This window comes from Clarias gariepinus, chromosome 6 (assembly GCF_024256425.1).
Source record: "Clarias gariepinus isolate MV-2021 ecotype Netherlands chromosome 6, CGAR_prim_01v2, whole genome shotgun sequence".
In the NCBI taxonomy this organism is placed as follows: Eukaryota; Metazoa; Chordata; class Actinopteri; order Siluriformes; family Clariidae; genus Clarias; species Clarias gariepinus.
Window position 1 is genome coordinate 25,275,085 of NC_071105.1, and position 25,782 is coordinate 25,300,866.

A 25,782-nucleotide genomic window follows, 5' to 3' on the forward strand; every position below is an offset into this window, starting at 1 on the left:
AATATGTGATGCTATAATTTGGACCTGTAAATAAGACACAGAATGGCTTGTAATGCTGGGGACTTGACACAAGGTGATCACATCTACTACTCGAGAGTCTGTGTAGACAGTGGGGCTGGATGTCCACCTGCTAGTCCAAATAACATTACAGGGCAAGTACTAATATGACAATTAAGCACGGTGGAGGGTCAGCAATAGAATCTCTCCTCTTATGGACATGAATAAAAGGCAAGGTAAAAAATATGGTCAGCTTGTAAGAGTAAAAAGTTAAGCTTGAGAGAAGTGAGTGTTTTCTGGAAAGAGGGAGCTAAAGTCTTCTGTCATAAGGTACCCTTACAACTCTACCAATCTTGGAAGTGAGGACCTAAAGAAAAGAGCAGCACATGCCCAGCGTCCTGTCTTCCCGGAAACTGCTTATTCTTACTCTTTTGCTGCTCCCTGCATATGCCACGTAGATCACAAATGCAACTAAAGACTCCTGTTGTAAAGGATTTATGCTGTTCAATTTCTTAACCCAGCCTCTCCATGTTGCAGCCGAGATTGAGATTCATCAAAGCTAGTTTTTCTTTGACAGCAGTCACATCCAGTATGATCTTCTGCTATGACTTATTCATCTCCAGGAGTGTTCTTGTTGTTTTGGTTTTGTTGTTTACTGACAGTATACTATCCCTGTCTGTGTGTGTGTGTGTGTGTGTGTGTGTGTGTGTGTGGAAGGTTGAAAGAAGAAGGCTTTTGTCACATAAGTTATTAGGGTAGCTCTTCACTCAATCTGTACCTCCACATCACATTGGTGGGAAGACCATTTGTCTCTATGAAAGTTTTCAAATATTGTAGACATTTGTCTATGAAGAAAATGTCTTTTTTTTTTTTTTGTTATTTTATAAGTAAATAAATGAATAGCTGACCAGAATGTTTCCTTTAGCTTCGATGTAGGCAGAGCATTAATTGGGTGTAATAAATCTTTATGTCAGTAATGTATAGAAGTGTGTGTGTATATGAGAGAAAGAAAAAAAGAGAGAGATAGATTACCAGTAATCCACAGCTGCAATTCACATACAGTGACTCATTAGTTACGGTTTGCTTTGTCAAAATAGTAAACGGTCAAAAAAAATTACGCTGTAAAGTACCTTTATTATGGCAATGTGCCAAATCAACCTCAAAGAGACAGAGAAAGTAAAGTCAGCTTCTACTAAAATATATGTGTATCGCTCTAAGCGCACTATACATGCCTCGATAGTAAAGCTCCAGGTTGGGGCCTGGCTGAAGATGCCTGGGGGAAATGGGCGGGTGTTTCTTTTTGACGTGTAGATGTAGCTTGGTTCTTAGACAGGTATCAGTTAGACTGAGGGCCACACATGTTCTTACATCAGCGACTTCATGGAGAACAAGCACGCGCGGTAGACCTCTATCAGTGGTAAATCAACATCTCATAATACTATAGAATTCTGTGATATATGGTGATTTGTCATGATAGACACATAGATATCTGACCATTTCCTCCATTTCTAATGTAATGCTGTGAGATTTACATGTAAATTAATTTATAGACTACAGTTCTATAGTTTTATATACTTACTTATGCTATAGTTATGCTAGAATTATTTACCTAGTTCTACTTCCTCAGTGTGTGTGTGTGTGTGTGTGTGTGTGTTCATGTTTAGTAAAATGAGAAAAAAGCCACATTCGTTTTTTAATTTGTAAAAGAAGGTGATGTGAGGTAACATTTTATTTCTCCACATATCAAGACCAAGGCAACGTTTCCTCCTTTAGCGGAAAAAGTATGCTACTATATGTTTTACAACAGTTAACCACAGGAGGACATGGAGCTGCAATACAAATGAGCCAATACAACTTCAAAATGCTGAAACTCAAAAATAGGCTTCTGTTAAGTCAGAATAAAGGGAGGTTTAACGACAATCATTCAGTACAACACTACACACAACGGTTTTATTAACTTGTTTGCTTCCTATGCATTTTAATAGTAATTTTGTCTTATAAATATGGTTTGTGTTTATATACACACATAAAAATGTATATATGATGCAAGGTTGCATAAAAAATTTATTGAAAATTTGTGAAGATTGTAATATAGCCTTAGAACAAATAAATTCAGTGACATGCCTCCCACACTGTGTGTTCTTATGAAAAAATTAGGACCTGTTTGCAGTCTAAAGACCTGTTTAACTCCCAGGCATATGGGATTGAGATGCTTTCCATAATAAATTGTATGCGCAGTAAGTTACTACTAGTCAGGTCAGGCCTTTTACAGGATGTATATTGTTAGGTCTTTTCTCATCTATTTAACCAATTGCATCCAATTCCAACTAATCAGAACAGTGTGTGGAGTGTATGTGAGGTCTGGCCAGGATGGAAGAAAAGATGAGTGGAGCAGCAGCTGAACTGGCTGCTGCACCAGCAACTGAAGCTCCAGAGGCACCGCGCCGAGGCCGAGGCAGACCACGCAAACCACAACAGGTACCATGACATCCTATCAATGTGCTTGACAGCAAAATGAAATAAGCACTAAACTAAAAACAACTAGATCTTTCAGGAACCTGTTGACCCCCCTGCTCCCAAAAGGCCAAGGGGAAGACCCAAAGGGAGTAAAAATAAGGCCAGTCGTAGTACACCCAAAGTAAGAGAGACTGATTTATTCTACTAAATCATTCTACTAAAATGCTGTCAGTAAGATAAGCTGTTATGATATTTTTTTCCTTTCATTTATTAACTTTTCAAAGGAGCCACCAAAGGAAAAAAGACCTCGAGGCCGACCAAGAAAATGGGTCAGGATCACATGAAAAAAAATATATCACACTACGGTAACCATAATATACACTGATCAGCCACAACATTAAAAACATTAACATTAAAACCACCTTGGTTTGGGGTTCCCCTTATGCCCCTAGAGGTGTGGTTCCTTATGGTCTCTGGGGATTTGCTGTGGTGTCTGGTAGCAGGATGTTGGCAGAGGATCCTTTGGGTGCTGTGAGTTGTGGGGTGGGGCCTCCATGGAGCAGATTTGTTTGTAGGTTGCTAAGATTGGGAATCAGGGTATCTGGGGAGTTTGGGGAGTTTGAATGCTGGGGTACTCTGCCTGCCTGTGCATTGTAGGCTATCGTATGATACTGTAGGTGTTTATCTATCATGGCCAACATTAACTTTCCTGTGGGATTGGACCAGAGGGGCTATCCTCAATGAGTAAGCCTTGGGTGCAGAGGATCCTTTAACCAGTTTACTGGTATATAATTAATAAGCAATGTTATTATTATGGCTGGTCAGTGTATATATAAATAATATATAATTTAACTACCGATGTAGAGTTATATGTTGTGTAATGCCGGGGTGAAGTTGTAGGAAGGTACATTTAAATGTAAAAAAATATAGCTGCACAGTAAGTATTACTGGTGGTAAATAAATAAATTATTTGATTAGGTGGCACGGTGGCATATTGATTAGTACTTTTGCCTTGCACCTCCAGGGTCTGGATTTGATTCCTGCCTAAGATTAGTCTGCATGGAGTTTGCATGCTCTCCGGATGCTTGGTGGGTTTCCTCCGAGTACTCCGGTTTCCTCCCACAGTCCAAAGTTATGCAGGTTAGGCTAATTGGCACTCACAAATTGCCCATAGTGTGTGAATGAGCATGTGAGTGTGTGTATCTATGTGTGTGCCTTGCAATGGACTGGCATCCTGTCCAGGGTGTACCATGCCTCGTGCCCTATGTCTCCTGGGATAAGCTTCAGCTCCCCTGCAACCCTGTACAAAGGATAAAGCGGTATAGCGATAAGTGAGAGTGAGATGATTTAATTATCTGGTGCATTCAATGCACCAGAGACCAGATAATTATTAGCCTTTTTATTATTAATTAAATTTGCCTTTGTACTACTTTACCTTGGCTTTACAACAACCTACAACACTGCATTGGTAGTTACATTTAAAATATGAGAATGACTGATTTTCTTTTTACAGTACACATCAGACCAGTATACTCCACTTATTTTAAAACATATTTTATATATTTTCTTGTTTACAGCCTCAAAAACCAGTGCAGCAACAAGAGCAAGAGGTGAGAGAAAGTACATATAATTTTATGCAACACACTAATTTGCTTTGTTGGTGCACCAACTTATATAAACAGCCCGTTAGTAATGGCTCCTCGCATACTGAAATCCTGTTATGAGTTGAAAGTGTTCAAAAACTCCCCTTTTACTCAAAGGCATACATGCAGTAGACTACAGCAGGAGTTGAATGAGTCAGTGGCTTTAAGGGAAACTGAATATGGCTGTTATCCTCCTTTCTTGGTTTCCTGTTCCCAACTGTCGCAGCTCTCAGTGTCACCGAGACATATGGTTCCTTCTCACGCACACACTAATGTATCTTTTCTGTTTCCTACTCTTAGGTGGAAGAAGAAGAAGAAGAGGACCAGCCACACCTGCCATTACCACATGACAACCGCGTCTAGGCTCTGAGCCGCCGCTCTGTGCAATAGGCTGCATTTAGACAGTTAGATCCAGCCTTCTCATGTAGGTGTGTTATCAATCACTTGACAAAAGTACATAACTTGATCTTGGCAATTCTCAAAGCACTAATATTAGAAATACATTCCCCTTAATAACTAGATATCAAAAAACATTTAGTGAAAAAGTCTGAACTGAGCACCGTGGATTTAATTATCTATAATCATAGGTTTTGATTACATAGATTACATAGATAAACTGCATCAAGTAATATCAGACATGGGCTTATTTAAAACCACATTTGCAAAACATATGGAGCTAAATGTGCACATGACAAGACGATCAAAGAGTGATTTGGATTGTGAACTGGATTTGGCCATCCCATCCTTTCTGTCTAAATGTAGCCAGAGACCGGCACTTACACCAGTTTTTTTCTACACTTCAGACTTGATAATAAACATCTAACGGGTGCTTTCAGTATAAATTGAAAAACACTTTTACTTACAGCCAACATGGGCTTGTAGTACAGAATACATATATGATATGGTACCATATAACTACTATACCATTTTACTTTATCTTAAATCACCACCTATATTATTTTATTTGTCTAAATTTACATTCTTTCTTTTGGCTGTTCTTACAATTGAGATGATATACTGTATAACTGAGTGTTAACATTCATAAATCTTGCCCCAAGACACCATTATAATAATAATTATTATTATTATTGTTTTTTCTATATAATATATGCTCTTAGTAATTACAATGAAATCACATTTCTTTCTAAGATGAATCCCAGAAATGTTTTTTCAGTATTTCCACACGTGTATCTTGTTGTTCTTGAAAATATGTCAAACCTGCTGAATTTTACTTTTTTTCTTTTGAAAAAAAGTCTTTTTTGTTTACAATGTGAAATAGAGTACTAGATCACTTTCCACTGCGTGTTCAGTAAATTTGACACAGTCAGTCAAAAAGCAAGATGAAACTAAGAAAGAAAAAAAAGTAAGGAAAATTGTTTACCACAAACATAAAAAAGCTGTGTTTACCACTTAAGTACTGTTTTCATTTTTTAAATGATGTGTAGTTTAATGATGCTGTTGGAATCTCAAAAACTTCATTTTTTTCAGTTTCTATTTCTGTAATTGGGCAATTACTAGAATACTATACTTGTGCTTTTTTCTCTACTTTGCTCTGCTTTTTTAAAATAACAAGCTTTTTTTTAAAAGAAAGAAAAAATTGATTGCAACTGCACTGAATTTTTAATTGCTGGTTTATAAACAATACTTACTTTGTCTTACTTCTCTTTTTTGAATCCTTTATTCAAGTTATCACTTTATCCTGGTCAGGGGTGTAGCGGATCGACAGCATCACTGGGTGTGTCCATATTGCTACATGAATTAATACTGGAATTGCATAATGTCTGTCTGTAAAATACAGGACACATTTATATATTGTTTTTGCATTTTCACATTTTTTAAATTGCTTTAAAAGTTAATGACGCAAACACTGCTAAAGTCAAGGCTCAGCAAGAGGGATTTTAGAACTTCGGACTTTGTTGTTTACCTCAGTTTTATTCATCATCTCATTAGTTATTTAGTTTCTATGATCAATGTAGAAATCATATACAAAAGTATAATTTTATATTCCATCCGTTACCAGAATAAGTGCCTTATGTTGCCGGTGTTAATATGCTATTCAATCAAGGATGTGATGCTTTTACCCTGAATGAAATGTTTAAAAATCAACAGCTCATGAAGGTTACTTCCAAACCGTGACTTATTTTACCTCAGTTGTATGCATTTGATAGCTCTTGTCTAAAACAATTGAGAAGGAGCCTTAAAAAAGTGCATGCATTGTATTGTGTTGCCCATGTCATAAGAAAAAATATGAATACCCCAGTACACCACGCAGATGTGACTTTATAAAACATGTCAGTAAATTCAATAAAAAGGATATGTTCATAAACAGTCCACACCTTTATTTTTTTTATTTATATATTTATTTATGGTCATACACATTACAAACGTTCTGTAATGTTGCTGGTTTTGAAAAGTGTGAAACACTGCCACAGACATTGACTCCATGGTAGGATTCATACACACACACTCAGATGATAATTTTTTTCTTTCCCTCTAAAAAAATTAATCTATTTAAACCAACAATTATTACATTCCTTAATATTCAAAGAAGGAAGCAAACAGCACTCACACTCTGGAAAAAGGGGAGAAAGGAAGGAAGCCCACTTCACGGCAAGTGCACAAAAATCTACTAGAAACATGAGGAGCATGCTTCATGATATCGATTTATTTTAACAACTTAATTTGAAGACAAAAGTTGCTTCTATTGCAGTGTTTTTTCATTTCACCCTGTTTTATACAGGGCCATGAACTGACATTATGGTTACTTTGAAATTCATCATGGCCTGATTCTGTAACACTGTGCAGTTTCACAGAAGCATTTCAAGAAGCAGAGTTCTGTAGAAAGCTTCAGATCTCAGTGATTCTCAGAGATGTTTCATCTCAAGTTAAATAACCTGTCTCCATTTGTCATACCTGTTATCTTTTGAGATCTTACATATAACATATGAGGGCCATTCGAGTCAAACCAGGACTTTTGATTGCGCAGAATAACAGATCATAGTTATGACAGTAAAACCCCTACATGATCGGACTGTCTCCTTCATGAACCTGGCCTCCAAGAAACTCCTTTAATGGCCGAAACATGTCGAAAGTAAGGTCTTGACTGTACTCAGAGCTGTGGCAATAATTTCCAGCTGAGTTCCAGTAATGTGCAAGTGGTGTTTGTGAATGATTTTGTGCACAATTCCAACGCACAGACGTACCTCTCCTGCAACTTGGTGACAAGTTACATGTTGATTTTCAGGGACCAGGCGATCAACTAACTAAATGTTCCCGGCTGGTTCAAGGATGCACAGCATCCTTCTTTAAAAATAAGAAAGGCATCATCACCATACTGTGCTTGAAGTCTTTTGTAAATGTTCTTCACCTCCATTCACAAGTGCTGGTTTGACATGAATATAATTTATAAATCGCTCTCTCTTTCTATAAATGTTGACTGTGTAGAGTCAGATAAAGAACCTGATCAGAACAATTCAATGCTAACAGATATCCTGTTAGCATTGAATTGTTCTGATCAGGTTCTTTATTGTATCTGTGACTTGACCCCCATCCATTTCTACTATATTTATACACACCTAAAGAATAAACGTTTCAAAGCTGTAATCAAAAGTAGACCTCCATTTAAAAGGGTTCCTTGGAAAAGAACTGAAATACTCATTTGTATAAAATGTACCGAAACGCAACAGAAATCTCCTTTTTTAAATACAGCAAATGCAACCTAATCTTAACAGTCTCTTAGAGATACAGTAGTTCAAAACTTTTCTTATAGTCTACAGATGTTTGCAAACCGCCGTCTGATTCCAGAAAAGTATGAAAAACAGACCCTGGAATATTCCTGTTCTCTCCATGATGTCTCCGGAGGTTTCCAGAATCTTCACTTAGGCTGCAGAAGTGATGCGTCATACGTTTATGGCATCAGCAACGTCCGTAAAGACTAGTCGACTCGCCACCTGAGCGCCTCCCTGACCCGCTGTCAGAGTCTGAGAATAAGAGAGAGAAGAGTACTGTATAGGGCAAGCTAGAGTTTTTCACCTTGGAATTTAGTGTAGAAGAAATGATTAGGTCAGAGTTAAAGGATTGCTTTAGAGAAGATTTTACATCCCTATTTTTAATTAAAGAAGTGGGGGAATAAGTAAGAAAGACATATCAAGTTCATATTCAGATGATGATACAGCAAACTATAGGCAGGAGTCTGGTCACTTTACAGGAACACCAGTACACCTGCTCATTTATACACCATCAAAAGCAAATCATGTACTGACAGCACAATGCATAAATCATGCAGATATTGAAAATAAAGTATGACTTCTTGTTGCCAGATTAAATTATTTGAGTATTTCATAAACTGTTAATGTCCTGGTAATTTTACACATAACAGCGTCTAAAGTTTATACAAAGTGTGCACACAAAAAAAATCCTGTGTGCGGAAGGTCTGTGGCATAAAAGAAAAATCCTTGTTGATGAGAGAAATTATATGAGACTGGCCAGACCTGCCTGTGCTTCAAAGAACGATGTAATAACTAAGAAATTACAAAGGTGGCAAGCAGAAAATCGAGGTGGATGAACTACAACAGCAGAGAACCATTTCAGGTTTTACTTCTCTCATCCAAGATGTGGAATCTGAGGACATAATGGACACACACTCACCCAAACTGGACAGTGTTCATGACCTCAGATTCCTGATCCTGGCTGACAGGAGTGGAGCCTGAGCCATGAATCAATCTGAATATTGGATTTCCTTTCCCCTTTATAAATACAGATATGATTTTTGGTTTTTGAAAACTTGTCAGAAAGCTTTAAGCAGAAATCCCATAGCATAAAAAAAAAAGTGACATAAGGTTGCAATGTTTTTACTTTCATGTGGAGCACTGTATTCACATGGACAGGGTTGCCATGTCTCCAACAAATTCTCATTTCAAAGTGTTTGAAAAAGGGACCGTTATTTTTCTTTCTTCTCCATCTTTACATTTCTGGTTTACAGTATATGCAATCCTTAGACATTCCAGATTTCCCGCAATATCTCTTAAAACAGAAACTGTTCTGTACATCATGAATACACTGACAGTACTTTCCCTTTGTTTGGCCATGTTCAGTAGTATGATATGAACAGAAGCACACTTTCATTGTCTGTCGTCAGCGTTTGTGACAGAGACTGACAGCAAACTTTTTTTGATCTTCCTGGAATGTGTTTGTTAAAAGATTTTACTGGCCTATTGTTGTAAAGAACAGCTCTTTTATTTGACAATTAATTATTAGTTTGAAACACAGTTCACTCCAGTATAGACTAGACCACACCCAGTTTCAATTTAATCACAATTACGGATTATGATACAAACCAATAAAGATACAGATACTGGAGCTGTGTGACACCTCTAGTGTGTAAAGAGGAAAGTGGTTTTAGGCGTGTTCTCCCCAATACATATTCTATTGTGTTGCGAGATAAGACAATGGTTCCTGTGACCTAGAAGCAATAAATGAGCTACAAAACACAGCAACCTACATCTAAACATACTCATTATTTTTATTCTCTCTATAATCTATGATCATTTTAAACCGTATACTCTAACACTGCTTTCACTTTCCTACATTCTTAAAACATGCAGTCAAGTGTAAAGATCTGCTTCTTCAGGCCAAAGGTTTTAATAAACTTAGGATAAGGATATTTAATCTAGAATTTTTAACAACAAAACAGTTTTCATGAAACCATAAATATCCACATCAAAAACAAATCATATATTAATTTCAAGTAAAGGATGTATATCAATTACCTATTAAATTCACCTTCTGAATTCGGGTGAATTCGAAGTTTACATACATAAAGTCTCGTTGTAAACAGTCCGGAAGATGACAGAAATTTAGTCTGGTTCCTCACAGAGTCTCTTCATCATGTGTTTTACTCTACCCCTGGACATCAGTGATAAATTAATACCTTTAAAAGGTTTGTCTGTACTATATAGTGGTTGCCAAAAGTGTTAAGGCATGTTAAGTGTTAAGTGAAATTCAAGGTTTTAATCTTATTCTTAAATGTCTTAAATAATAATCAAGATAATAAGAATAACTTGCTATTTTATGGAAGGTAGTTGCTTTTAAACAATCAACATTTAGTGTAAAGTTCTTTATTTTTCTAAACCTGCTGGATCCGGCTGGGCACAGAGTCAACAAGACATCTGGAAAGACGGCTTTAAAAAGTAAAAGTTCTGCCATTTGTTCTATCGCACAACTAAGAACTAATTGGTGACATCACCTATTTTTTGCACAGGGACAAATTTAATACATGGCATATGTTGTTTTAATACTTTTAGCCATCACTTTACAGATTTCTTGAAAGCTGCTTTGTGACAAATTGACCTATACAAATACAATGAACATAAATTAACTTGATACAATGACTAAAAGCCTCAGATTGGTCAACTGCCATAATTAGGATTTCATTGGGAGTGCATCTGCAAAATAGGATTTGGGAACTTTGAAGACTTAATCTTCTTTGCATTTGATAGCACGAGAAAATCCAAGCAAACTGGACTGGAGAAAACCTCAGGAAAAAATATGGCCCTCCAAAAGTCCACTTCCTCCTAAGGAGTGGTTTCCAAAAAAAACCCACAACAAACAAACAACAAATAATAAGGAGCCACAAGCATCTGTACAAACAATGAAGAAACCCCCACTTAAAAGCTGCTGTTAAAAAGCGCGACTGAAATTTACAAGTCATCACCATTGTTCTGAAAAAGACAAAAAAAAGTCAACAGCTTGGCCACAGGTATTAACACTATGTATAGGAGGAAAAGTGTGACGATTTTAATTGAAGGAGATCATTTGTGAAGCATAGTCTGGTGGACCTCTAAAAATACATGGCGTCATAACAAAAAGAAAAGACAGTGCAGCACAATTTACCAAAAAAAAAAAAAAAAGTCAATGCTGGCCATGATAGAAAGGCATCACAACCCATCATGTACTGGGTCCAAAGAGCCCGAGGCCAACCTGGTCTCCTCAAATTCTAAATCTGATTCTTGGTTATAATGGACCTCTTACGGTATGTACAGTAAAGTAAAGGTATATTACCTGATTGACTCAACACAGGACATGTATAGTGACTTAATAATTTTTTTATTGCTAGGGACCGGTAAACTATTGCCCTCAACTGTAAGAACTGTTTTTTTTTTTTTTTAAATAATTATTAAATGATCCTCACTTTGGAATTTGGTCCTGCGGGACTGCCCTCCCGCCCGTGATCCAGAAGTTCCTGTTCCAAGTCATCCTGCTCCTCGCCTGGGTCAAAGTTATACATGGGCATCAGCTGGTGCCTCAACTTCTCCAGTCTGCACAGAAAAAGCTTAACAGTGTAATATTTGTGACAAATCTAAAAATACTGAGTAGTCCAATGTTTACTCACCTTTTCTTTTTCCTTATGTAGAACATCTGTGAACAGAAACAAAAACAGAGAGAAACTTATAGCTTTTTCTGTATATTTTTAGTATTTCAATGGTACTGTATTCCGAAATCTGATTAAGAACTAAATATTTTTAAAAAAGTATTTCAAAAATGCAGTACCTATGTAAAAGTACAAGAGGCATTCAAGCTAAACAAGGTCTTTTGATTGTCCAGAGTAACAGGACAGAGTTATGAGAGGAAAAACTACCTTTATATATTTATACTGTATACTCCATGGCTACACTAGTGCAGACTGTGTGATTAACAACTACAAAAATTGGCCTTCAGGAACTCCTTTAAAGTCCTGGTTTGACTTAAACATGTCGTATAGTTTTTACTACAGCAATAAGGAAGGTTCATCCATTTAAGCAGTTATTAAAAAAAAAAAAAAAACTCAACAAGACTACAAGCATCCAAAGATTTAGCTATCTGGCCTTCTTATTTAGACAAACATAACATCCTTACCACAAAAAAAGCCAATCCAACAATGCTGATTATGCCAAAAGGCATAAGGACCATACCCATACCAGTACCATCCACAGATGCCACAGGGAGCTGCGTGGAATTAAAACCAGTCTCATTGGCTGGTACAGTGACGGTGGGGAAAGTGGTTCTGTATGCAGCATTGTCCAGTTCTGTCCTGCTCACCACGGAACTGATGAGGACGGGGCTGGAAAGAGTAGGGACAAGTGTACGGATAGAGACTGGCATAGACTCTAAGGATGGACTGAGGACAGTAGTCAGAGACATGGCCCTGGGATGACGAAACTGTGGTGAATGAGATGGTGGTTTGGATCACTTCTCAGCCTTTGCCATTCACCATCCTGAAAAAGATCATGTGTGTCAATAACTACACACACACAAACATACAGGTCCATTTCAATAAATTAAAATATCATCTTAAGGTGATTTATGCAGTAATTCAATCAAAAAAGGGAAACTAATATACACACACTGATAATTCAAGTGTTTATTTCTTAAAATTTTGATGATTTTGGCTTACAGCTAATCAAAATCCAAAATTCAGTATCTCATAATAATCTCAGAATAATGCATTTCTGTATTAATAAAAAAATCTCAGTGAACAAACTGTATCCATTCCTTGATATTTCTTATAAACAGCAAGCCTGTGGTGTATACATGCACACATGTGTGCGTGTGTAAAAACATTCTAAAAACACTCTGTGGTCATGGATGCTTGAGATTGTGCGATAACGCTGGCAAGAGCAGAGCTTCCTTCCACATCACAGCCGTTAGGATGTGTGTGTGGACGCGGGGGTTGGATGCTGAGGCAGGAAAGAGGTTTGAGGCTTAAAATAGAGAAGTGGAGATGCTGTAGACATGAGACCAGGTTTGGTGTGAATGAAGGCTAGAATCTCTCTAACCGCATGCTGCTTTTCCTGCTTTTCATTCACATCTTCTGCTAAATTCCCCTGAAAGAATAAACTCCTCAAAGTATTAAGCACTAGGTTTTATTTTTCTTAGAGAGTATTTAGGTAGAATGCTTGCATAATTGCCAACATTATCATGAAAATAGTATATGCTTTGTAATTCAGATGGCTTGGAGGATTGCAGCAGCTAAATTTGATGTGATTTGATTCAACAAATCTGTATATTTGTACTTCTATAATAACAAACTTTCTTACAAGAAATAATTTTTAGATAAATTAGGCTCATAATACAGTTATATTGGGTTAGCATTAAAATTTGAATTTAATAGGATAATGCTTGAGGTAAAAATTTGCATTAGGATTCTGAATAAGTTAGTATTTAGTGTAGAATTAAGTTTACACTAAAATAAGGTGATCTTTTTTTGTTTGTTTTTGGCAGTTCTCATGTGAAATTTTTGCGACTGTAGGTGTGAAATAAATACAATGTAGTCATACAAAAGTTACAATTTTTTCAAAGCATACCCAGCAATGGGCTGGCACCTGTCCAGTGTGTAGCCCACCTAGTGTCCAGTCTCCTGGGACATGCGCCAGGCTTCCCGCGACCCTGTACAGGATAAGCGGTATAGAAGATGAACGAATAAATGAATAAATAATTAATGTAAAGTGCAAAAAAAGCACATTATTGCCATCTTTTGAACTGCTGTCCTATGTAAACTCTTCTGTAACGAATACGTTTTTGGTAACTCCATCTCTGATGTTTTTCTTCCACAAGTGTTATACTAATCATGTGACTAAATATGCCTTTCATAAACATTTAGACATCTTCGTGACAAAAAAAACTGCATATTAAAAATTATCATTCTTTTTACTTTAGTTCTTTTTTTAGGGGATTTACACATCATACTAAACTAAATACCATTAGAGTGAGCCACTAAAATGATTATACATTTATTGTGACTAATTGAGGTTAAACAACCAGAATATACCCTTGAATAAATAAAAAAATTAAATATTTTAGCAACTTTTGGGACCTTAAAAATTCTAGGCTTAAAAAACATCAGCTTACCACCTGGCTCAACCCCCAGGGTTTGACTAGGGTAGTAATACAAGTATATGTATGTGCATATGTGCATATATGTGTATGAACATAAAGGCGGACTAAACGATTAGAACACTGTCTTACAAAAGGTGTGTGTGTGTGTGTGCGTTTTCACCTCTCTAACTTCCCCTTGTCCCCCTCCCTAAGGCAGCTGGGCAGCAGTGGGCGTTGTGACAGGATGTGGGTATAATGTGGGGGTGAGAAAGAAAGTGTGCCAGCACCAGCATGATGCTGTACCCAAGAAAGACAGTACGCAGAAACAAGGCCCACGAAAGGCACGAGTGTTGCGTAAGACAACGCAGATCTGCCTGCACCTAGCCTTCATGTCTGTTTTTCTCTCTCACTTTTGTTTTTTTCTCATGAAAGCTTTTTTTCTTTTTCTCTTATCTTTCTCTAGTTAAAAAAGAGTTGTGAGTGTGGAGGAGCGTAACTGCCAGTATGTTACGTGCTACACACTAAAATCAAACAAACTCCCACATATTTAAATAGCATCTTGAATAATATTAATACTAATGGCTTGACTGTATAAATGAAAAGGTGCTATTTGTCACTCTGGTTGGTTTTTCGGTGGGTACAGTACAAAAGAGGTTTATTAAATGAAAATTTAATAATATATTTGAGGAATCACATTTAGCTGGTATCTTTTGTTTATCATTTAATTTTGAATTTCGTGATTCAATAATAATCAAATATCCAAATTCATACTGTAGACAAAAAAAATGTGCTTTGCCAATGATGCACACAAATTTTACCTTCATTGTGCAGGCCCACATTGTAAACTACATACGTACAGACTCAATTTCCCTCCAAAAATCAACTACTGTATACTCAGTACCTCATCAACTATACTAATGATTTAAGATTTGATTGTTATCCTACAGTGAAGTTCAGACATAAGTGAAAATGCTCGATTCTGCATTGATGCTGATTTCTTCCTTCTTTCATTACAACTATTTTCATTACAAATTACAGTAATCTTTAATTCCTAGTCCACAGGTACATGAGACTGAGCATGCCAAACCAACAGGTGGCAATATAACCCTAATTATAAAACCATGAAGGCCATTCAAGTGTGTACAAATAATTTTAATCCATTTACCTCATATCCATTCGAGTGTCATATGAACATGTGTCAATAGCAGACATTAATAGGCACGAGAGAAATTTGACCTTTCAAACAAGGCAGTTAACACATCCAACACGGATGGAAATCAAGAGTAACTCCCGATGAAAAATACCCAGGTGACGATTTGATTTGTATTACGATTCTGTAAGTACCGCGACTTTATAAGCTTCCTGATTATTTTTCCCCAGATTTTGCTACAATTCTAAACAAATAGTTTTGCTCATGGTGCAGTCCTGTGTTAATAGTTTAGAGGACACCACCTGTAGGATTATAGAGGAATGGCAACATTTTAACACCTTAAGTGCAAACATATATAAATTTTAAAAAATATTTAAAAAAATGATTTTGGAGCCAGAGCAGCAATATCAGATATTGCCACAAAAAAAACCAAATCATGATACATAACTAAATAAATACCCCCAACTAATATCAATATCACAAATTTGCATTTAAAGGGAGAAAGAAATTGAGCTTCAAAACTTATTTAAGACACTGAACATTTATGTTCATTGTTTTAAATATTTCACAATCCTAAAATCTTCTGTTTAACTCCAATTTAAAATACAAACATTTAAAATAAAATGGAATTAAACAAAAGATTTCCTATTAGACATGTTTCACTGTGGTCTCCAGCTCTGTGAATAATACTTAAACATCATCCTACACTTCACTATAATGTACTTTACCAAACTAAACTATATAAGCATTATGGGGTAGCATGGTGATGCAGTGGGAAAGTTTGTTGTCTCACAGCTTCAGGGTTCCCCGGGTTCACTCCTGAACTTGAGGTACTGCTTGTGTGGACTTGTTCTCCATGTTTCCTTGTTTGTTTTCTCCAGGTTCTCTGGTTTCATCCTCAGTCCTAAAAACATGTTGGTAGATGGCCTAGCTGTGCTTAACTGCTTGTAGGTGTAATATGTTTGTGCATGGTAGTCCTGTGATGAACTAATATTCCTATAGTTATTCAACTAGCTGATGGCGCAGTGTAGGATTTATACTGCATTTAACTTAACATGGAAATGGTAAGGCACAACTCAGAACTCTAAACTTTATCATTTTCGAGCTATGATATAGGAAGCATAACTTGGCAAAACATGTTTCTATGTCGAATTTGTCATTGAATGTTGAAAATGTGAGTAAATGTGACCATCTTTTTTTTATAATAAAAAAGGAACTAAATTTTTACATATTTTAAAATTATTAAGTTCAATTAAAAAAAACAGATGGCAACATTGTTTTGAATAAAAGAAAATGTGTCTCTTGGTAATACCTCCCAAACTGCCCCAAATCTCATAACTGTCCTCGTGTCCTATTCCTTTATTCTAAGCTCCCATATTATTAACACCTTATTGTTTACTGTAATTAAATTGTCTCATTGTATTCTCTTTTGTATTCTTTCAAGATACTGCAATTAAAAAAAAACATATAAGCATATCTACATAAAATATTAAAATACAAATGTTTAATGTTCCTATACTCTTGTTTTCTCTCATTCCTTTTTGCGTGTGTGTGTTTATGAACTCGGATGATGATGCTGCTTAATGAAGCCCTCGTGAGGCTGCCAGCCAATCACAGCTGCTCGTCCTGCTGAAGCGTCTCACCTCAGCCAATCAGAGATAATCTCAGGACAAAGACGGTCACGATGATTTAGCGTCTAAATATATCAGTCATATGATGCACTTTTCCAGTGTTGACAATGTCACCGCCATTATAAACTCACAACTTGTTCATATTTTCACACGCACACACTCACCTTCTCCTAAAGAACACCAGCCGGGGCTGATTATATCACAACACAGCGCTGAAAGGGAGAAAAGAGAGACCGTATTCCTTCTGTTGCCGCTCAACTGAGAAACAAAGTACTATACAATAAATATATATGCCAGCTTTTTAACCAGAACCCCAATGTTGCGCTACTCCGCACTGCCTCTCTGTGTTCCTCTCATTTTTTTTATTCCTGAATAAATACAGGCCGTTGTATGGATGCTACAAGCCTTGACTCCGTCTGCTACGTAGCAACGTATACTACCACGCTACAAAGTATGGAAAACTAGTCCGCTACCTATGCTGACATACCGTTTTGACATACTATTTAGTATGCTAGTATGCGTTTGAAGCTGTTAGTCCCACCTATTACCCGAGTCTAAATGCGTTCTCATTGGTCAACTGCAGAATGATGCCACGCCCCGATTGGTTCCAGTACACATCTGTCATTCAAACACGGACGCGATATCATTGCTAAGCTTATCAAATGACCGTGGTGCACTTGGGTTCAGGGATATTAACCCCTTATTGTCTTTCCCTCAACTGTCAATCAACAATATTTCTCAAACTCTTTTTCCTCTTTTTTATTGTTTTATATGTAATCCATGGTAAAGAGTGTTGCACATATGAGGTCAGGTATCAGTAAAACACAAACAAATTGTGTTCCTATAATCCTTTATTTCAAACATACATTGAGATCTTCTAGGGATCTGGATTTAAGTCTACAGTTTTTTTTTTTTTTTTTTTTTTTACTGTTCAGCCACATGTTTCTAAAATTCATCTTGAAAGAGTCTGCAGTCATCATGGCAACAAATTCTGCAAAAGGTAATATAAATAAATATATATTTGCATAAGAATCTCCCCGAATTCTGTTATTCTGTGAATTCCGCAGTTATAAGATACTGAGACCACTGCCAATAATAAACAATGCTTTAACCAAACCATGGTGGTAAACCAAGTCTGGTTTTGGTTATGGTATAGATGTGGTCCTCTAGTTATGGTCTTCTTTACGCACACATACCTGCACTGACAATGTGCAAATTTCATCTCTTTTTCTTATTTGAATATATCTAGAGCCTAGACCCTGTGCCCTGCACATTTTAGTTTCAGTTTTCTAAGGGTGGCATAGTGTTGTAGTGGTTAGCACTTTGCTCCTCCAGGGTTCAGGTTTGAGTCCCACCTCAGGTTTGTGTGCATGGAGTTTGTGTTCTCCTTGAGACTTGGTGGGTGCTCCGTTTTTTTCCCATAGTCCAAAGAAATTTCCAAATTGCCATTCCCAAAATGCAACTAGTGTTTTAATGATCGTCTACTGTAAGTGTGTGGATGTCTGTGCCCTGCAATAGATTGGAGTCTCCTAGGTTAGATTCCAGGCATAAAATGGATAAAGCGGTATAGACAACTAGCTAGTTAACGTGTGACTGCTATGTCAAAGCCGTGGGATTGGAACTCTTAGGTTTAGAGACCGCACTAAAATGTGGAGGACAGGGGGTACTCCAGTACCAGAGTTGAAAATGTGTTGTGTTAAAAATAATGATAATAATTTGTTAAATAATAATAAAAAATAATAAATAAATAAATAAATAATGAATAAATAAATAAATAAATTTAAGAAGTTATTTTCACCCTTATAATCAATTGTTCCATCTCCTTCTTTTTGTCAGCCTCCTTCATCATCTGTTCTGCCTCTTCTTTATTGAGAGGTTTACCAGCATTCATCAAAACATACATATACACAGATATGTAGGAGTTTAGTATAAATTAGTAGAAATATTATACATCTTAAGAGCTTAAATAGGGTCATAACTGGCATAATAGATGCAGCGTAATTTAATATATCTTTATTTGCCTTTATAGTATATGCTACATAACATACAATAGCTCATGTGTTGAATTTAAAGAAATAGTATTTATTGTATAAAAAGTGATATACCCCAGAGCCCGGGGCAGTCTGTTGTGAAATGATTTACACTACTGTCAAACTGAATAAAATGTGTACTTGATTAGTGTACTTAAGTATATTCCAGTCAGAGTAGCCCTTGGCCTCCTTATTAAACACTTAAAAGGCAGCTCGAAACTCAGCATCCTGTTTTTTTTGTCTGTTTATGGTAAAGAGCCATAAGACCCAGAAACCTGTCACAGCTAAAGGTGCCTTTGCCTGTAAAGTGAAAATAGTAGTATTTACAAAGTTGAGGAAAAAAAAAGTAAAAATAAAAAATCATAAAATCAAATAACAATAAAAAATATATAGCGAATGATCCCCATAGGCTTCCACATAATACAGAGTAATACCAAAAGGTGCTTTTGAAGGCTAATGAAGCAACACACATTTTATTAAAAAATTGCATTTTATGTGAATATTTACTTAAGAATCTGATGTTATACTTAACTGGTATCTCATTAAATAACTATTATGTACAAGCACATTGTATACCAAACTCATTTGCATGTAAATGTATGGAGAAATACGAAGAAAATATTACAATTGAGAGAGTCTAACATCTGCTTAGATGAAACAGGCAGAGACTGGATGTATATACTGTAGAAAGAGAAAATGTAGGATACATGCTATACAAGGATATTTAAACAGCTTCCAGAGAGGCATATCCACATGAAATAAGGATAAAACATGAAACAATTTTCATCCCTTCATTCATCTTCTATACCGCTTATCCTGTATACAGGGTCACAAGAGCCTGGAGCCTATCCCAGGAGACTTTGGGAACAAGGCGGGGACAGGGTGCCAATCCTTCAACGGGCGCAGACAATGTGGGCAATTTGGAAACTAATCTGCATGTCTTTGGACGGTGGAAGGAAACTCAGCAAGCACTAGGGGGAACATGCAAACTCCATGCGCACTGTATTTTTTTATTTTCTTATTACTTTAAATTTGAACCAAGCTTTTTACACAGCAAAATAAAAATTAAAACGAACCTGATCCAAGACAACCCAAGTTTTAATTGTTTCCATAGCCTGTAGATGGCGTTCATTTGCTTTATTCAAAGGTAGGCTGGGGTGAATCGGTCACCCACATATGGTAAAATCCTAATTCCTAGCACTCATCCCATATAATCCTCTTATACTTCCCTGTTTACAAAACTCCATTTAAAAGGCACTGAAATTAACTGGCTGAAATTGAAAGCCTCAGAGATGTCTGATGTATATCTTATATTATATTACACTATATATACAATAATATATTACAAGCATTTCACTGCATATCGTACTGTGTATGACTGTGTATGTGACAAATAAAATTTGAATTTAAAAATTTGAATTTAAATATATTATGCACAGTGCTGTACATAAGTTTTTTTATGTGCACTACATTGTGATTGTAGGGGTTTCAGGGTACAAGGTATTTCCTGTATAGCAGCTTCAATCCTGCTTTAAAAAAAACTTCTAAAACTATTTTTTTTTCTAAAAAAAATAAAAATAAAAGGAGTTTTGGTAAAAAGTTTTGTAGATATTTAAGAATAAGGTGAGAAATTTCTTAGAGATGCGGCTACAGCTTATTGTTATACTGACCATCTTTATCCTCATCTTTGGCCATTTGACTCAGCTCTCTCTTTGATTCCCATCAAACTCATCAATCTTTACACCATTTCACTTCTCGTGGAACATTTCAAACACACCTTTGTGTTCACAAACTCTGTAATCTGCTCTGGAGTCAGTTTGCTTCCCTCAAACAAGAACATTTAGTGTAAATAGGCTGTAATATCTGATTGATCGGCTTCTTTATTGATTACACATAGGACACACAAACTGTAGGCGGTATGTAAAAAAATAGTGACTCTGGTGATGGTAAGTGTGAAAACATCCACTGAAGTGAAAATATACATATAAAAGGACAAACCAAATAAAATACACATTAAAATATACACAATAACAGGCATTTCAGCTATAGTATATACAATGTTCTTCAACAAGTTTATATTTTAGGCATATTGTGTAAGATATAAAAACAACAATGCTTACAGTACCATTTATCTTGTAGACTGATATAGTAGCTTTTATGTTTGCTGAAGTACTGCTGAAATCTTACAAACATGTAGGCAATGTGCTGTTAAATTGTCCCATGAGATTTTTATGCACACTATATAAGGTATGTAAAAATACTTCAAAAAGCATTTGCACTGTCCCAATTAGGGGAAACATGCCCAAGTATTTTCAAGTGTAAACTTATGGGCTAAATTATGCTTAATCCTTATTATGTACTGCTCTTTGGTTCTTAAGGTAATTTGTGTTAAGAGTAATTTGATTATTATAGCAGAATAAAGCTAAGGAGTTTTCCATCCCTTCTCAGGATTTAGTAACTTGTTGTCTATGTCAGTCTCAGCAGGTGGTTTAGGCTGCTCTCTCCCAAGCCAATGTTAGCTCGACAGCATACAAAATTAAAAGATAAACGAATCATTAGGTTTCTATTTTCAGTTCATACCAACTGTGACCATCATTAGAAAAATTATTTCATCACATTAATTGTTTTGAAAAAGCTTCGTACTGGTAAGCAAAGATCATTAATGTGAATGTGCTCACTATTTACTAACTTCCTAAGAAGCAACTGAGCTGTAAATTAGGCCAATGGCTTACATTTATGTTCACATCATGTTTATATTTTGAGAAGTACAACTAATAAAAATTCTTAGAAAGTATTGCTGTCAGAAAAAAAAAACATTCACAAGCTGGTATGAATTGGCCTGGAATAAATTTCAACCCAATGCCCAAACACCAGCCACTGGGTGCAGTGCCGGTCCCCAGCCCAAATAAAATGGGAGGGTTGCATTAGAAACGCCATCGGGCATAAAACTTTTGATGAGTTGTGTGCGGAACGGATGGTCTGTTATGGTGACCTCTAGACATGAGTAATCGAATGACTGAACAACAATGTATGTCTTACTATTGCAACAACCTAAAATGTGATATAATTATAACGTTAATCTGAAAATTTTCGTTTTAATATGACAGCAAGTCCTAATGTGTCTCTGTGTGTAAGAGATGGATGCCATTACTAAATATGCCCAGGAATACTTTCAGAAACCACTGTCGATAAACACAATCCCTTGTGCCATCTACAAATTGCAACCAAAACTCTATCATGCTAAAAGAAAGCAATATGTAAACATGTTCACATTGCGTCATCTTGTCCTGTAAGCTAAGGCTAATTTAAAATGAACTGTTTTAAAGTGGAAAAGTGTCCTATGGTCAGACGAGTCCAAATTTAAGACCTTCCAGCATGTGTTATCAGCATTCAGGTAACAAAAAAAAGGCACTCTGATGGTATTGAGGTGCATAAATGCATACAGTATGGGCAGCTTGCATGTTTTGGGAGGCACTATGAATGCTAAAAGGTATATAAAGGTTTTATACAACATCTGTTCTAGGGAAGGGCTTGTGTATTTCTGCAGGACAATGCAAAACCACATACTGCAGCTATTGTAACAGCATGGCTTCGTAGTAGAAAAGTCCGGGTGCTGAATTGGCCTGCCTGCAGTCCTGATCTTTCATCTATAGAGAACATTTATACATATAGAGAGTAGTTGGAAACCTAAATCTGACAAGGATTCCGGTTGGAAAAAATTCCAACATTAAAACTTCAGAAATGCATAACCTCAATGCCCAGATGTCTTCAAACTTTTTGAAAAAAGAGATGCTACACCATGCTAAACATGCCCCTGTTCCTTTTTTTAGACCTGCAGCAAGCATCAAATTGGAAATGAACGTATTTTGTGCAAAAAAATGCTCTCTATGTTTTATTGTAAATAAAATATAAGTCTTTTAATTTTCATTTTATTAAAATTTTTAAAAATGTCTCAAGTTCAAAAATTCGGCTTTGTATAATAATATAATATTAATAATATCATATTATTACCATATTATTATTATTATTATTATATTACAACATTATCAATATATATCTATCAATATATAACTTACAGAAATAAACTATATAAACTATATATAAGAAACTATACAGTATACGTTTTTTCGTATATATAAGTGTATATATAAAAGAATATAAAAGAAAAACAGTATACATACGTCTATAACAAAATGTATAGTAAAACCAATTTAGTTTTGACATAAAAATCTCATTTAAAAAATCGAATCTATAGTTTAACTTATCATTCACTAACTTTCAGTTTATACCTTCAACCTCTTGAAACTTCAATGACCTCATATGACGACATGGCATTTCCCCCCAACTACATCAGGATCAGACCTCAGGAGGTTAAAATGGTTGTTTGTATTTAAATCAAGCACTTTCTTTCTTTAGTGAGAACCCTAAGCCTAGGAACACTGGGGTGGGGAGTGCACAGTGAGTACACCCTGGATGTGATGACGGGTTACTATCATCAGTTCACCTCACAGCGCACACAAAAAGACCAAGCTCAGGTCTGAAGCAGGGTACCCCGATGTTGTGTGGCAGCATTGCTGGTGCATTCTTTTTAGACTATTCTATTGTGGGATATCTTCCTCGGTCGAGGACAGAGTAAAACAATCAGAACACTGATGTGATGATCTGCAATACTGTGGACTTTTGGAACTAGGCGGATAATGAAAACATGCTAACTATAACAGAGTTTGGGCTTTCTCTCTCTCTCTCTTTTAAGGACAGATTATGGGATTTCTCCCAGCTACATTGTCTATATATCCTAGTCTATACATCCAATTTTATATGCTCCTTCTAACAATTTACTTGGGAAATGAGAGGCCCATTACTCAGATTCAACAAATAATGCAAATGATAAACTAATATGAATACAGATACAAACAGTAGGCAAGCTACTCTCTCTCTCTCTCTCTCTCTCTCTCTCACACACACACACACACATTCTATTTGTTTTAAAGATGGTTTGCCATAATGGTCTATTTCAAACAAGAACCACAGGAAGCGAAGATCATATTTATATTTTGAAAAATGCAACCAATAAAAATTCTTGGAAAGTATTGCTGGCATATTGAAAAAAAAAAAAAACACACACAAAAAAAAATTACATCTCTCCATGCTAACAGAGTGGCCCTTTTGAAACTCTTAGGGATGTAACCAAATATAAATATACAAATTTGTGTTTCTCTAGCAAGATACATATGGATTTTTTTCATAGTCGTATGAGCATGGCATTTATAAAATCCCATAAATAAAGAAATAATAAATTGTATCCTGCTCACTCCTGTGTGTGTGTTAAAATAACACAGTAGTGTAAACATCAATTGATTGACTTCAAATCATGTAATTTAATGTTTTACATACAGTATATCATTTTTTTTAAATATAGTTACACCATCAAAGTCAAAGCTCTTTAACCTGCTTTTTAATCCTGCTGTGTCATATTATTTGCATTTATGAAATATTAAATATTAGAAAAATAAAGACAGCAACCAACCCAAATGTATTATAAGACTAGCTGTTCTTTTTCTTTTTTAATGGCACAGTGTGAGAATGGGTGACTTAGTGCATAAGGTTGCTATAACTATAAGCTGAGGTGGTGCAAATGACAGAATGGATGTTACTGGAGAGTTAGAACTTTAAAGATATAAATATTTGGATACCAGCTTGTTTATTCAGAGGATTAATGCTGGTTTATAAATTGGTTTAGTAAGTTTGCTAAGCCAATCTCAGCTGATAGAAATTTATTGTGTCATTTATGTGTATTTCAAAATTACAAATGTTTGTTCGTATTTGGATTTCATCCTACTGGCAAAGGGATCAAGTGATTGATCTGGTAGATCTCTCAACTACAATAAGCCATCTACTCCCCAGTGTGATGCCTGCCATAATCCAACATTCATTGCTTTATTATGTGTCTATAGAGCAAAGATTTCTGGCATAAACATGCTTGGGCAGAAAGTTCTGCTTTTCCAACAGTCTGGACTCTTGGCTTCTCTCCTCATTTCGGTGGTTGTAATGCTAAGTTGTATTATTATTATTATTATTATTATTCTCCTAGATATGAGCCACAATTTTACATTACTCCTTTCTTTTTAGATGTAAACTCTTGTTTTTATCTATTGGACAGTTGTAGAGTACCTGAGTACAAATAGCACTGACTTTTTGTGCACATGACAAATGAACTTGAAACTTTGAGTACTTCTGCTTTTGGCTCTGAGAATTTCTTTCTGTTTTTGTGTCTGTTTAGTACCTATTTTGTGCTTACTCCTCTGGAAGTTTTGCCTTCTGTGGAGTTTTGAAGGCATTGCTCAATGCAAATCAGTTGTAATGCGCACATGCCCAATAATTTACTGGCAATTTATCAACATACATTTGTGAATATGAAGAAAATCATCATTTACAAGTGTCACTCAATTCCTGTATGGTTTGGCTTACAAAAACATTTACACAGCTTTACTGTGCACCTTTTTGGGGCTATCAAACTGGAGAAAACATTGTTTCATCCAGCTTTGAATAGCCTCAAGCTAGAAGTCTAAGGGCTACAGTTGTTGAGGTAGGACAAGGAGCAGTTGTGGTCCGGTCAAAACCCAGATTGGATCTCCTCAAAAAGTTGTTCTAGAAGCTACATAGTAACTACATTTTTAAAAACCTACAAGAGAGAAAGCAAATGATGGAAACTGGCTTGATGAATGATAAAAACATGATTAGACAGGACTACTGGCACCATATTGGGTTTTTTAAGAAGGGGGTGATTACTGCAAGGTGATTGGGACACATAGGTGTTAGGGTGTTACTAAGTGAGAGAATGATGATTGTAGCGATCATGGGAATGAGAGAAGAGATGCAGTACTTGATTAAAGTAGAGGGTATGCGGTTAGGACATAGCCACAAATATCCACAAATATGGCCTGGGTTATCACATAAAAAAAAAATTAGATATGTTGATGGATCAATCATTTACCAGTAAACATACCACCACACAATGATGT

The 25,782-nt window shown here is 36.0% G+C and overlaps 3 protein-coding genes across 4 annotated transcripts; 1 reads left to right on the top strand and 2 right to left on the bottom strand.

Moving 5' to 3' along the window:
• The first annotated feature begins 1,314 nt into the window (after window positions 1–1,314).
• On the top strand, window positions 1,315–6,377 carry si:ch211-161c3.6 (high mobility group AT-hook 2b). The gene is made up of 6 exons (XM_053499080.1): window positions 1,315–1,414; window positions 2,333–2,475; window positions 2,552–2,635; window positions 2,739–2,783; window positions 4,032–4,064; window positions 4,398–6,377. Exons 2-6 carry the CDS (start codon window positions 2,368–2,370, stop codon window positions 4,458–4,460), a joined length of 333 nt encoding a protein of 110 aa, XP_053355055.1. The 5' UTR covers window positions 1,315–1,414; window positions 2,333–2,367; the 3' UTR covers window positions 4,461–6,377.
• Window positions 6,378–6,470: 93 nt separating this feature from the next.
• On the bottom strand, window positions 6,471–17,141 carry si:ch211-161c3.5 (uncharacterized protein C3orf18). Of its 2 annotated transcripts, XM_053497925.1 has the most exons (6): window positions 16,895–17,141; window positions 13,439–13,520; window positions 11,991–12,349; window positions 11,488–11,513; window positions 11,287–11,413; window positions 6,471–8,077 (listed from the first exon to the last, which is right to left on the bottom strand). In XM_053497925.1, exons 3-6 carry the CDS (start codon window positions 12,273–12,275, stop codon window positions 7,997–7,999), a joined length of 519 nt encoding a protein of 172 aa, XP_053353900.1. In that variant the 5' UTR covers window positions 12,276–12,349; window positions 13,439–13,520; window positions 16,895–17,141; the 3' UTR covers window positions 6,471–7,996. The 2 variants fall into 2 exon arrangements, with proteins under 2 accessions (XP_053353900.1, XP_053353899.1); XM_053497924.1 differs by lacking the exon at window positions 13,439–13,520.
• A 133-nt stretch (window positions 17,142–17,274) lies between these two features.
• LOC128526429 (calglandulin-like) lies at window positions 17,275–20,600 on the bottom strand. The gene is given in 9 exon segments (XM_053498254.1): window positions 17,275–17,348; window positions 17,659–17,721; window positions 18,529–18,559; window positions 18,562–18,631; window positions 18,915–18,997; window positions 18,999–19,060; window positions 20,431–20,481; window positions 20,484–20,541; window positions 20,544–20,600. Coding segments are annotated over 9 exon segments (549 nt in total).
• Window positions 20,601–25,782: the final 5,182 nt, after the last annotated feature.

Excerpts from the sequence above, each read along its gene's own strand:
- si:ch211-161c3.6 (XM_053499080.1), top strand. The coding sequence starts at position 2,368 with ATGGAAGAAAAGATGAGTGGAGCAGCAGCTGAACTGGCTGCTGCACCA. Across the intron at positions 2,636-2,738 it reads CCAGTCGTAGTACACCCAAA|GAGCCACCAAAGGAAAAAAG; the intron begins GTAAGAGAGACT and ends AACTTTTCAAAG. Across the intron at positions 4,065-4,397 it reads TGCAGCAACAAGAGCAAGAG|GTGGAAGAAGAAGAAGAAGA; the intron begins GTGAGAGAAAGT and ends TCCTACTCTTAG.
- si:ch211-161c3.5 (XM_053497924.1), bottom strand. The coding sequence starts at position 12,275 with ATGTCTCTGACTACTGTCCTCAGTCCATCCTTAGAGTCTATGCCAGTC. Across the intron at positions 11,414-11,487 it reads TACATAAGGAAAAAGAAAAG|ACTGGAGAAGTTGAGGCACC; the intron begins GTGAGTAAACAT and ends TTTTCTGTGCAG. Across the intron at positions 8,078-11,286 it reads CCGCAGGACCAAATTCCAAA|ACTCTGACAGCGGGTCAGGG; the intron begins GTGAGGATCATT and ends TCTTATTCTCAG.